Here is a 12,450-nt window from a genome sequence, read left to right on the forward strand (position 1 = left end):
CACTTCCTCTCCATTGAACAAAAACACATTACAAGAAGACCAGGATAGCATTTTTCGTTTTTCAGGCTACCTTTCTGGTTTTTGTTTTTGTTTTTCTGTTCCTTCAAGCCAGTTTTTGACTCCTGGTGACTGCCTGGACAAGTCCCTGCAGTTTTCTTGGCAAGATTTCAGAAGTGGTTTGCCATTGTCTCCTCCCTAGGGCTAAGAGAGAGGGACTGGCCCAAGGTCACCCAGCTGGCTTTGTGTCTGAGGTGGGGCTAGAACTCACAGTCTCCCAGTTTCTAGCCTGATGCCTTAACCACTACACCAAACTGGCTCTCACCTTTCTGTTCAGAGAAACCTTTTCATGTGGGAGAACTTTCAAATGGGCAATCCCCTGTCTGCCTCCTGGATGACTTCATGGGTGACTGTGCTCACAAGAAAAGAAATCTGATTGTAGAATTAGGTGGGGAGCCAATTTTGCCTATATATCAGAGTTAGGTAGTTCGCTACTCTGGATGGCCTGTCTTGATTGTCTCTTTTGGGCCAGCTACAATAATTGTACTTGAACTATTTCATAAATGAAATTAGTCTATTCTGAAAACTAGAGGACTGGCCCAGAAATGCTGAGAAGAATCACAGGAATACACTCTAAAACAAGAAAAGCATAACAACTAAGTTTCAACTAAAGAGGATATCTTTTGGGTGGTTTTTGTCCTCCCCCGTCCTTGTTAGAGAAGTGTGTGAACTACACTATTAGAAAAAAATTTCTGAATGTCCAAATCAGTTCTCTATAGCATTCAATGCTAACAACAAGGATTAATTAAAAGTATTTTGCAAACAATCTTCTTACAAAAAGACCAGTGGAGAAATAGTGATCCTCTGTTGGTATGTGGGTCTTATCATTCCTGACCATTGACTATGCTGTCTGGGTCTGGTAGAAGTGACACTTAACACTTGACATCCATCTAGAATGTGAATCGATCCAGAATTGGTACTTGACATCCACCCATCAGGATTTCTTTCCCTACTCTAGGTTAAGTAAGGTAACGTATCTTACAGACCAAAGTTATGGCTGTCTGTATTCTAAAACCTATCATCCAAATTTAATTGGTTATGCATCATCAAGTCATTTTTGACTCCTAGTGACCACACAGATCATCCAAATTTAATCAGTCACTCATCCACATAGCTCATCCGAATGTAAGATCCACAAAACTTCCAGTGATTTGAGCAGTATACTTTTTGTAAGCTGTTCTGAGAGACATCCCTTTAGGTTGGAAGGGGAAGTGGAATAAATATTTTAAACCATCAAATGGGACCACTGATGAGTTTGATCTGGGTCCCAAAAGGATGTAGTTTGTCACTTTAACAATACATATGCTTAAACTTTTATTTTCTTTGAAAGTTCTGAAATAGGTTGCAATAGTCAAATATGAAGTATAATTCTGTAACAAGAAAATGGATATTCATAACTTCTGTTAAGCAAACAGATTTACATTAATAAATTTGTGTTGCACAGAATTCTACCTTTGCTGCTCATACAGAAGATCAAATCCATTTTTCAGACCTTTGAATTCTCATTCCAGATAACTGGAACTCTTATTCAAGACTAGTATTTTTACAACCATAAAGATTGAAAGGAAGGGGGGGAAATTATAGATTTGTTCTCAAGTTACTGAATGATGTGCCTGATACGTTATTTTATGCTCTAGCGGACTGGTTTGTATCAATAGAATATACACAGCTAAAACAGTTGGAGCAATGGAAAAATTATTTTGTTAAAATGCCCACACAATTTGAACACTAATTTATTAAAACAAACGTCTTGAGGAAGTTAATAGTGTATTTTAAATAGGCTGTAAATCGGAGAGCACAACAGGGTTTTATTTAATCCTTTCAGATCTTCTTGCCACTCTGTTTTTCTGTGGCAGTTTTGTTCTTTGCTTCATTAGCATTGGAAGCAGTACATTATGCTGCATTTATGTGTAGAGCTCTGCATGCTAGTGTCAGTAAAAGGCCAATGATTGATTTAAATGCAGAGGGTTTGTCAGCTTAGTTTTATTTTGCGCCTTCTGAGAACCACTTTTTAGAACGTATTCAGAAGGCAGCGTATGCATTCATGTCTGTCTTGCTTTAGGACTAACCAAATTATGGCAGTGCTACAACCAAAAGAAAGGATCAGTTGGATTGGATTGTGCTTTGATTAAATTATTTATACCATTTAAACTGTATTTATCTAGAAATGCATGTTATTGATTGAAAGGGACCTTGTGGCCAAAGACCCATGCAAGAGATGGTTGCTTGGTTTAATCTGAGACAAAGAAATCACATACTGCGGAAGAAATGCAACTGCCAAGAAAGACCATGGTGACCTCTGTTATCCTCTCTCCTGCCTCTTGACCTTTAGTCATCCAAATTTGTGTGATATGACATCACAGCCCTCATATTCCTGCTCGTGTCCTTGCTTATCACCAGCAGAAGTGGAAAAAAATGTGGCACAATAGCAACACTCATTTTTCGATTTCTGGATGGCTGGATATTACTGGCAAGGAGACAGAAGGAAGAACTGTGGCTGTTCTGCAATATTCTGCACCAAATGCTTGTAATGCTGCCTCAAATAATTAACAATGATAGCCATGTCTGTCAGCTTACCTGCATACAACTGGTACCATTTTTGGAAGCAACCCATAGGATGCTCGCTTACTGGTTTATTAAATCAAGGCCTTTGTTGTCCCTCAGCATCAATGCATTTGATTAATAATTAGCCGCAATGTCAATTTGGCCTGCTCTTGGCTTAAGTGTGCGTTGTAGCTCTGTGTATTTTGTCTGCCTATTATGCACAGGAATTCAAGCCTATTGGTACCACTCATAACCGAAAGGCCAAGCCTTTTGTTGCAGCAGCAAACCTTGATGACAAAAGGCAAATAATGAGTTCTGCCTATAACTCTCCAATTGGGCTTTATTCGTCTGGCAATATACATGATGCTCTTCATGGACAGCTGCGTGGCCTGATTCCTAGCTCATCTGAAAAGTGAGTACCACATTGTGAGACAGCCTCTCATCACTACCTCTGTTATCCTTGAGTCCAGCTCTTCCTGCCTTTTCTTCCCTTTTTTCTTTCCTGATCTTCAAAACTTAAAAAATGCTCTTCAAGATATTTACCTTCAAATGAATATTCATATGGGAAAGACCAAAATTTCAAGCATTCTCTTCTAGAGAACTGTCAACACAAAATTGGTGTGTCTGTGTGTAGGTGCAACACTGAGTTTTAGTCCAGCCAAAACAAAGCTAAGCAAGCATCGAAAGCTACAATTCCATCCATACACATGCAATGAAGTGAAACCCATTCAGTTTTAGTTTGACTTTCATCTGAATAAACATAATAGGGGTGAAACTGTGTGTCCTACTGATTTCAATTGGAGATGTTTAGGCTGGTGTATGCGGCCTAGTCCTGAATACGTCTGACATTTTAAATCTGTGTATTTCATGGGACTTACTTTGTAGTATGTGGGATAGGACCAGCAGCTTTTAAAAGAGCTTGGTATTGGCTTGACTGTAGCCATCACTCTCTGATGTGGGAATGTGTTAATACTACTACTCTATAACTTATGCTCCATAATTTCCAATGTGTGTGTATGTGTGTTATCTAATCTTCTTTGAAAACAAATATACTGTAATTTGCTGAAAGTTGTTTTGTAACTCTTCCCTTTTTTTCCAGGACATAAGCTACTTTGAACACAAGCATAACATTCGACCTAAACCTTTTGTAGTCCAAAGCCCAAGCAGGTCATAAATTCTGCCTGTAACTGGTGCATGGTTTTTTTTTCACAGTCCAACTGGGTCCAGTAACATTGCTCTTTCAGTATGTTGTAAATCCTTCTAATGAATGAAATGCTTGCTTCGCAGCTGTAGTCAAACAGTGATTCCCAAGTAACAGAGGGATCCAGTTCTTCAATCATGGAAAGTGTTGGTAAAAATGTAGCACACACATTGATTCAAGTTACAACAATATCTCAGGCAACAGTGTTCCCAAAATCCAATTAGGTTCAAAGGGTCTTGCCTCAGAGAATCTCTGGAGGCATTCTGTGCTAGCAAAACAGATAAACCAAAGACATTTATGATGGATAAAACAAGAAAAGGGACTATATTGCTGTTTTGATTTAATACATGAAGAATATGATTTAATAGGAATCTTATTCTCCTTCATGGATTCCTACATTTCTGTTAGAATTTATGGAGGATGGCATTTTGTGAACTGAAAATATATAGCCCAGGTTACTTTGCAGTGTATAGGAAATCAAGTTCCTGTACTCTGGTTTTAATTTCTCAATTGTATTTTAAAAAACAATGTAGTACAAGACAAAAGGTTGAAAATTAAAACTCCATATTAAGCATAATTTTTGGGTTTACCTAGAAACACATACTGTCTGCTACCAAATGTCTGGAATGCTCCCTCTCTTTCTCTGGCACTGGTAATGAGGGCCTGTTGCTTATGGCCATGCTTGCGCTGAGAATTTTGACAGTGTATTTTAGTTTCTAGCATTAACCCTGCCATTATTGACAAGTCTGGCTCTTGTCTTCCAAACACTGGTTCTGGTTCTTGTGTTTTCTGAGCAGTGCCATGTGTGTCTGTCCCCTTCTGTGGGTATTTGGCTGAGAGATCTGGCAAATGTAGAACTGCATGCTTGTTTTGGAGCATGTGAGATTCCTCTGGATTTCTTTGTCTTGCCTTCAATAGTAAGGAATGTGTTTTCTTGAAAGGTCTGTCGGTACGGTTCTATATAAATTCCTCTTGACATCCTTGATTTAGTTGTGCATTTTGATTGCAGTTTTTTTTCAAGGACCCATGGTTTAGGAAATGTATCTCAATTAAAAATATTTTAGTATTTATAGAAATATTTACTGATACAACTGTGGCATACAATGAATATATGCAGTCACCTATGATTTGTGACAATAAGAAGATGAATTTTGTGAATGTTTGAGTTTGGACATGCCAGTAAATGTTGAGAATCATATGTATTTGATTGGCAGCATTCAGCAAAAGTGATGAGATTTAAATTTGATTTCAGAAGTCCACAAAAATTGACACTATTAATATTCATCAGATTGTGAACATTTAGACTGCAATCCTTGCACAATTACCTAAGAGTAATCCACAGTGAAATCAGTGTATTTCATTCCCTAAAGTACATGTAATTTCAGCCTTATAGTGCAAACCTGCAGTATATCTGTTCATCTATATGGAAATTCCCATGAAACAGTGAGATTTGTTGATGAGTACATAGGAAAATATAGTCACCATTGTCTTAAAGCACATAGATTCAGAATTAAATCTCAGTATTTCTACTACATTTTGTTTCCTGATAAAGAAATTCAAATCCTTAGAGTAGCTTCACAAAATGATAGAAGATGTCCAATGAAAAGCGAGCTTACACTCTTTGTATTTCCAGGCTAATGTCCAAGAGAGGAATTCGAATGTAAAGGTCACCACTATAACCTTTAATGCTGGCATATCACAATCATCTTCCAGGAGGAAGTACATTGAAGTTCATTCTTTAATTATTCAGAATCATTGCTAAGTTTTAATTGTAAACACAAATCAAGAGATAGCAGCAGGCAACATAAACATCATATAGATTTTAGGAGGAGTGGGGACACTTTGTTTCCCTGTCAAGGGCTAAACTCTAGGCTATAATAAATATTTGTCATTCTCTTAACATACTGTAAGTCCACATGTAACACTACTGTCGCATAATCAAGGCTTTAGGCTAGCTTTCCACAACATGATGACTTCCTGATATCTTGTAACAGCAGCACCCAGAAGTGCCAACCAGCTGTTTTAGAATACCAGTCAAGGAAACTAGCCTCTCATCAATGTTCACTATATTGGCTTTTTTCCACTGTGCTGTCCTAGAAAGGGAAAGACTGTGATTATATGTTTAGTAGTTCCTTAATTTTGTTGCTTAGTATGTCCAAACCAATTTATTACGTTCAGAGCTGCAACACTGTCTCCAAAGAGACCTTAAAATTGACCTTCAGAGTTTTCTTTATTATCCAGTATAAATGTGACGTATTAAGACAACCTGCTTTTTAACATACCATTGTGTGTATTTTTTAACATACCAAAATATGACTCATTTTCTAAAACATTTTCTGGATTTGTGCTAGTCCTGCTTTAAACTGTGTTCTGAAATGACCCAGAATCTAACTTCCCCTCCCTTAAACATGAGAGAAGAATGATAAAATTAATGTCACCAAAGAGAAGCATTTAGCGATAACATGTTGAATGATAATATTGCAATGAGCTCAATGGTAAATGTACTTCTTGTCTATGTCATTTTGATTTTGGAACATTGAATATTTGATTGCTATAATATATAAATATTGCAAGAGCATGCATACTTTTCCAATGTGAAACAAATGCAAGAAATATTTATTTGTTTGTTTGTTTGTTTATCAAATTTGTCACCACCCATCTCCTCCGACCGGAGGGACTCTGGGCGGTTTTACAATACAGAACAATAAATATACAATAAAATTCTAATAAATATACAATAAAATTCTAATAAAATCCCACTAAAACAATTTCTTAACTACTCCAGCTCATAAAATCCAGATTGCATGGTCTTAATTATTTTCTGCGGCATCAAAATTTAAATATTTAACAGCCTGGTTTTCATTTATTAGAATGTCAGGACTTAGAATAAGTTATGTTTATTTATCAGGACATCAGGAAATTCTCAGAAAACAGATTACACTGAAGTGGCTGCAGCGTGATGAAAATGTTGCAGGCATATATCAGTAGGATTGTATGTATAATCCAGGATTGAAGAGTGTGAATATTATTGTTGCTTTGAAGGCGAAACTGACAAACTTCCAAAGGTTCAGACACTAATATTAAATTGCCTGAACCTGATCAGGTTCTTAAACTGTAACATACGTTTTTGTGGACAGTGAGGAGACTTGACCACGCAAAATAGGAGGATCTTTTATAGCGGATTCTACCCAGCAAGAAAATGTACAAAAAAAGATAGTGCTGAATTCTTGCATTTGCTTCCTCTCGTCTCTTTGATCACTCTTGAAACTGCATGTGCCCTTCCTTTACCTTCTGTTTTCACTCTGATTTGAATCACATATGCAGTACTCCCTCCGGTTTTGATGGCAGCAGTGGACGTAGCACACCCTCTTCCATTAGCACTGTTAGCACTATCTGCCCTACTGAGTTGAAAGCTGCAGCTAAGATGGCCCCCAACATTCCCTTAGAAATGGAGCTTCCTGGTGTCAAGATTGTACACGCTCAGTTTAACACTCCTATGCAGATGTATTCAGATGACAATATTATGGAAACACTGCAGGGACAGGTTGCTACAGCACTTGGGGAAACACCCCCTATAAGGTAATGGGAGCCATCATATGTGCTTAGCATACTGCATGAAGAGTGCTGCCTATGCGCCAGCTATTTGCTTGTTATTCATTAAAGCTTTTAAGTATAGTTACACTCTGCCCCTTTAAGGGCCTTTCGGATGGCTCAGTGAAAGAACACTTCACCCATCCTCAAGTCATCAAAAATTACATTATCTGCTATTCCCACCGTCAATCCCTATTCTGCCTCTGGAGCTTCTGTTCTATCTTGCTTTTGGATGGTGGCATTGTGATTTAGACTGAGCAGGGCCTGTTATGCAAAGCCATTGATTAAACCCTGGCTCGGCTGCTGGCCTCTTTCTCAATATCACTCCTGGCATAAATCATAACACAACTCATCCATGGTGGGGAGGAGGAGAGAGATGCTGTTGCTTCACTGGCAGCCCCCACACCCTCAGCCTTGCAGAGGCTGTTCTACTTCCCTTGCCAACTTCCCCCAACCCTGGCAGTGGATCCCCAGGCTGACAGGTCTGGAAGGGGTGGCAGGAGAAGAAGGGAGTTGACTCTTTATCTGTCAAGCTCTCTGATCCCACAGAGTTTTACCATGCAGCCACTCAGATGCTTGCCAATTTTTGTTCAGACTGCTTATAATCATACGTGCTTCCCCAAAAGCCAAAAAGAAAGAAAAAAACAGAAAGAAAAGCAACCAACAGGCACATGGGGGTGGCAGTTGTGGGGCAGTAAGAGGGAGCTCTCCAACTGCACCAAGTAGTCTCCCCATGCCTGTCAACTTTAGTTGGGCTACTTTTAAAACAGGTTCAACGGTCTTCTGGAAGAGTAATAAATATGTGCTCAAAAACAGACCAAGAAAAGCTGACAAGTATGATGGGGAGACTGCATCCTGAAATGGCGGAAAGAAAGCTGGCTCTTTCTCACTTCACTTAATACATCCCCACTGCTGCTGTTCAGCCTGATCCATGTCTCTGAGCCAGGGATCCTGTTGGATCACCTGGTGAGCTGAGGGAAGAGCTTGGTTTGAAAGAGCATGGCATTTACAGGGCCCAAAAAGGATGGCCCTGGAAGGCTGTGGCCAGGGACCAGAGCGGAGGGGGCGTTCCTGCAGCAACTTCAAGGGGCCAATAAGTGCTGACTGATTTCATCTCCTTTATTAATCTTATTTGAATTGTCCACAGACTTCCGATTACAAATCTGTCCAATAATTTATTTATTTATTTTCTATCCCGCCTTTATTAATTTTGGAAATAACTCAAGGCAGGGAACATACTTAATACTCTTTCCTCCTATTTTCCCCGCAATAGCAACCCTGTGAGGTGAGTTGGGCTGAGAGAGGGGGACTGGCCCAAGGTCACCCAGCCGGCTTCCATGCCTAAGGCAGGACTAGAACTGTCAGTCTCCTGGTTTCTAGCCCGTTGCCTTAACCACTAGAAAAGAGAAAAAGAGTAATAATGACAGAATTTCTATGTCTCATTAAAGATCTCTAAGTCCAGTTTCGTCTCTATTTATTTTGTTCCATGACCTATATACTATACTAGAAAATAAAAAAGCTCAATATATATTAGGAAAAATTAAATTCCTTCTCATTATGAAAAACTAGTCTATTGTTCATATTTAGATTTATAATCTAGATGTATTAACATTTTTGGCCAGTTTACAGTCAGAGAGCTTTGTCCATCAATCCGTTGGATACAATACAATCCTATGCATAAAATTACATTAAGAATTACTCCCAGGTAACTGATTATTTATAATTATAATTTGAAGCTGCATTCTGTGCACACTTATATGATAGGAGTCTAATGATACTTCTAGGTATCATTTATCACAATAGATAAATTGTGCTTTTAGTTGATTCCTGTCTCTCTTACTAATTAATCAACAATTTCTGAAAGGCTTTAAAAACTATTGCCAGATTTCTAAAATGATTAATAAAATTTGTTCTATCTGTTGTCTGTTAATAGAATTGTGTTTAGGAGGAAGGGAGAAACTTCATGTTTTATGGAACCAAAATATTCTTGAAAGTAACACTAATTAAATAAAGGTCATTGGATAATCTTTGTTCTTTTAAATACATTCTGAAGGATCTTGCTTTTCACCAGTGAATTATCTAGCTCAACACTGATTTTGTGCTTTTTAAATTGGATGTATTTTATGCTTTTAAACAATATATCATTAGCTGAGTTGTGAAAGTTCTAAAAACTTTCATAAATATTCTTGAAGGCTACATTTATTTAAATTACATGACACATTTAAACTTCAACAGATAAGGACTTATTGGTTTGGGCCATAATACTATTAAAAAAATACCTTGGCCCAGGTACTTAGCCAATTGTCATGCTAATATGCTAGACTTGTTTCATTTTTGCATGTGTTTTCACTGGGGCTTTTCATAAGAAAGCTGGAATTACGAATGAAATCTTCACTGATTGTATGACAAGTGGTGGAACCTGCTTTTGAGAACCATTCTAGTGAAAAGAGTTTGAAATGCTTTTATTGTCAGGCTTTGTTTTCATTACACTCAAACGTAAGGATGGTATCTTACTGATTGGGAGTATTTTGTGTGTAGTAATTAATATCATCCTGAAATTTCCTTTGGAACATTACGTTGTGCCTTAATGATAATAGGATCAAGACCTAACCTAATAATAACCTGTTGTGTTTAAAAAGGTTACAACTTGAATGTTTAAAGTTTAAATATGTAATTTAAACTACTTTTATTTAATGTGTGCATTTTTGAAGGTTCTGGTAAAGTTGCCCCATTGTGAGGGAATAGACCCAGGAGCTCTCTGCCTTGATTTTCTAGAAATGTCTGTTTGGCATCTAGTGAATTCAGCAGACCCCTTTATTTTTGGTTTATTTAAATGAAGATATGATCAGTTGCTATTGCTTCTGATTTTTGGATTATATTGTTACGCGGTTATTTTTAATATAATGATTTACTTTTTGCTATTTGTTTTAAGCAAAAAACTGTAGTACAAGGGTTTTCCAATGCTCTAGATCAAGATAAGAGTATAGAACATAACCTGGGGAAGAAATTACTATCAGTTCCTACCCCCAAAAGTGAGTTCTAGCTAACCTTTTCAGTCTGTGTTCACCATAGCTTGCCCTAATGTACAAGGGTAGAACAGAAGTTGCTGTAGTTCTTTTCTTGATTTATGAAGACAAAATTGTAGAAGAAATTATAATTGTGAACTGGATCCAAAGAACCATTTAGCAAGTTCTGCCTACTCAAAAGACATTTGAGTTTTTGTTCCTCAGTGAATTTCAAGTAGCATACCACATATCTATCAAAATCACAGAGGCTTTCAAAAGGATTTTGTGATATGTTGGATATTTTTGGCAGCAGGAAGGAGAGCCCATCATTCCAAAGGAAGTGTCAAAATGCATTCTGCAAATCCAAAACTCTAGGTGGAACTGAAGTAATGTTTCTGAACCCACACCTATAAGGATGAATATATACAACTATATACATAGAGATGTTCCCTGAGTCATTTTATGAGATACATGTCAATATCCTCCTGTAGCCTCCTTTAATGGTTAACTATCTTTATTTCATACTTGCACTGACTTTGCAGTGAGCCAGTACCAGTTGCAGTGCCCCAGTCTGATGTTTATAGGATGCTACATGATGATCCGCAAGGGCCCAGCCAACCACGCCAATCCAGTTCTTTTAAGGTGCTCCAGGACATGGTATCTGAAGAATCTGGTTAGTTACAGTTTTGTATCTCTCTTTATTTAAGTTGTAGGAGGGAACATAGCACAGCTTGCTAAATTCAGCATGTTTGATTCTGGTCAGTGACTATATGGAAGACGGTAGATTACTTAAATTCCTAATGGAAGAATGTATTCAAGAAAGGAAAGCGTAAATAAAAGGTGTGAGAATATCAATAAAAACGTAAGTCAGGAGTATTAAATTAAGAGAAGCCATTAAAAAATAAAGTACTTCTTATGGTACAAAAAAAGAGAGCAGTCAGGGAGAGCTAAAATAAAAATAAATTTTAATAAAAAGGAATAGGACAATTTTAAGTGCACTTCTGTACTGTTTTAATCAGAAGCATTTACTATAGGATATTACTTGATATAGTGTGTGTTTAGAATTGCATCTAAGCAACTGACATGGAATTTATATATCTTAATCCAGACACCATTATTGCTCTTTTAGTGTGTTAGCTAGCTGTGGGATCAGAGGAGCAAAATCCCTCTTGTCACTAGCTTGAAGAAGGCTATCTTAATAATAGCAAATTTAATAGTGAATTTTGAAATTTAACATTGAACAGGGGCATCCTCGGGTGGGAGCAGGAAAAAAAATCATGAAGCATGGGGCAAGACATTGATCGCATGGTCGTTGCTGCCATCTTGACTTTCTTGACCTCCCCCTTGCAGACACCCCTGATGCTGAACTTAAATTGTGCTATCTATACTTTTAAAGAAAAATGCAGAAATGACTGACCTTTTGTCAGTGTATTGAATAATTAAACAAAGGACTAAACTAGCTAAGAATTCTGTGATTAAGCTTTCCCATCTTCTTCCTTCTCGGTCATAAACATTAGCATCCCTCTGATTATTTTAAAGATGGAAAGTGATAGTTAAAAGAAAACTTTTAAATGTTTCTGTCTTCCACTTTTCCACAAAAACCCTATTGGTTCTGCAAGGGAGCATAACGTCTATGATCCACTAAAATCATAGCTTCAGAGACAGGCTTTTGCTAGACGCTATAAGAAGAAACGGTGAAATACTGCTTCCTTAGTTACTTCTTTCCCATCTTCAAAGCAGCTGTCTGAACCTGCTAATTGGTAATCCACCATTCTTCCCACAAAAGTGAGAAGAACGGTGTAGAATAGACCTAAGTGTAGAATAGACATGATGTAAGGCAACTTTGTCCATCTGTTTTGTTTGTTTTGTTTCGTTGTTTCATTTTGTTTTTGTGCCTTCAAGTCAATCTTGACTCCTGGCGACAACCTAGACAAGTCCCTGCAGTTTTCTTGGCAAGATTTCAGAAATGGTTTGCCATTGCCTCATTCCCAGGACAGAGAGAGAGTGACGGCCCAGGGTCACCCAGGGCCTAAGGCAAGACTAGAACTCACA

At 37.7% G+C, this 12,450-nt stretch overlaps 1 protein-coding gene across 2 annotated transcripts in view; it reads left to right on the top strand.

Moving 5' to 3' along the window:
• Nucleotides 1–12,450, top strand: part of PDLIM3 (PDZ and LIM domain 3) — a 30,184-nt gene that overhangs the window by 14,466 nt on the left and 3,268 nt on the right. The window contains exons 4-6 of one of the 2 annotated variants that reach the window (XM_063309738.1): nucleotides 3,701–3,768; nucleotides 7,127–7,381; nucleotides 10,941–11,071. In XM_063309738.1, the coding sequence (XP_063165808.1) occupies nucleotides 3,701–3,768; nucleotides 7,127–7,381; nucleotides 10,941–11,071 (454 nt within the window). Of the gene's footprint in view, nucleotides 1–2,825; nucleotides 3,014–3,700; nucleotides 3,769–7,126; nucleotides 7,382–10,940; nucleotides 11,072–12,450 lie in introns of both variants that reach the window. The other variant, XM_063309740.1, reaches the window with a different exon arrangement.

This window comes from Candoia aspera, chromosome 8 (genome assembly GCF_035149785.1).
Source record: "Candoia aspera isolate rCanAsp1 chromosome 8, rCanAsp1.hap2, whole genome shotgun sequence".
Lineage (NCBI taxonomy): Eukaryota > Metazoa > Chordata > Lepidosauria > Squamata > Boidae > Candoia > Candoia aspera.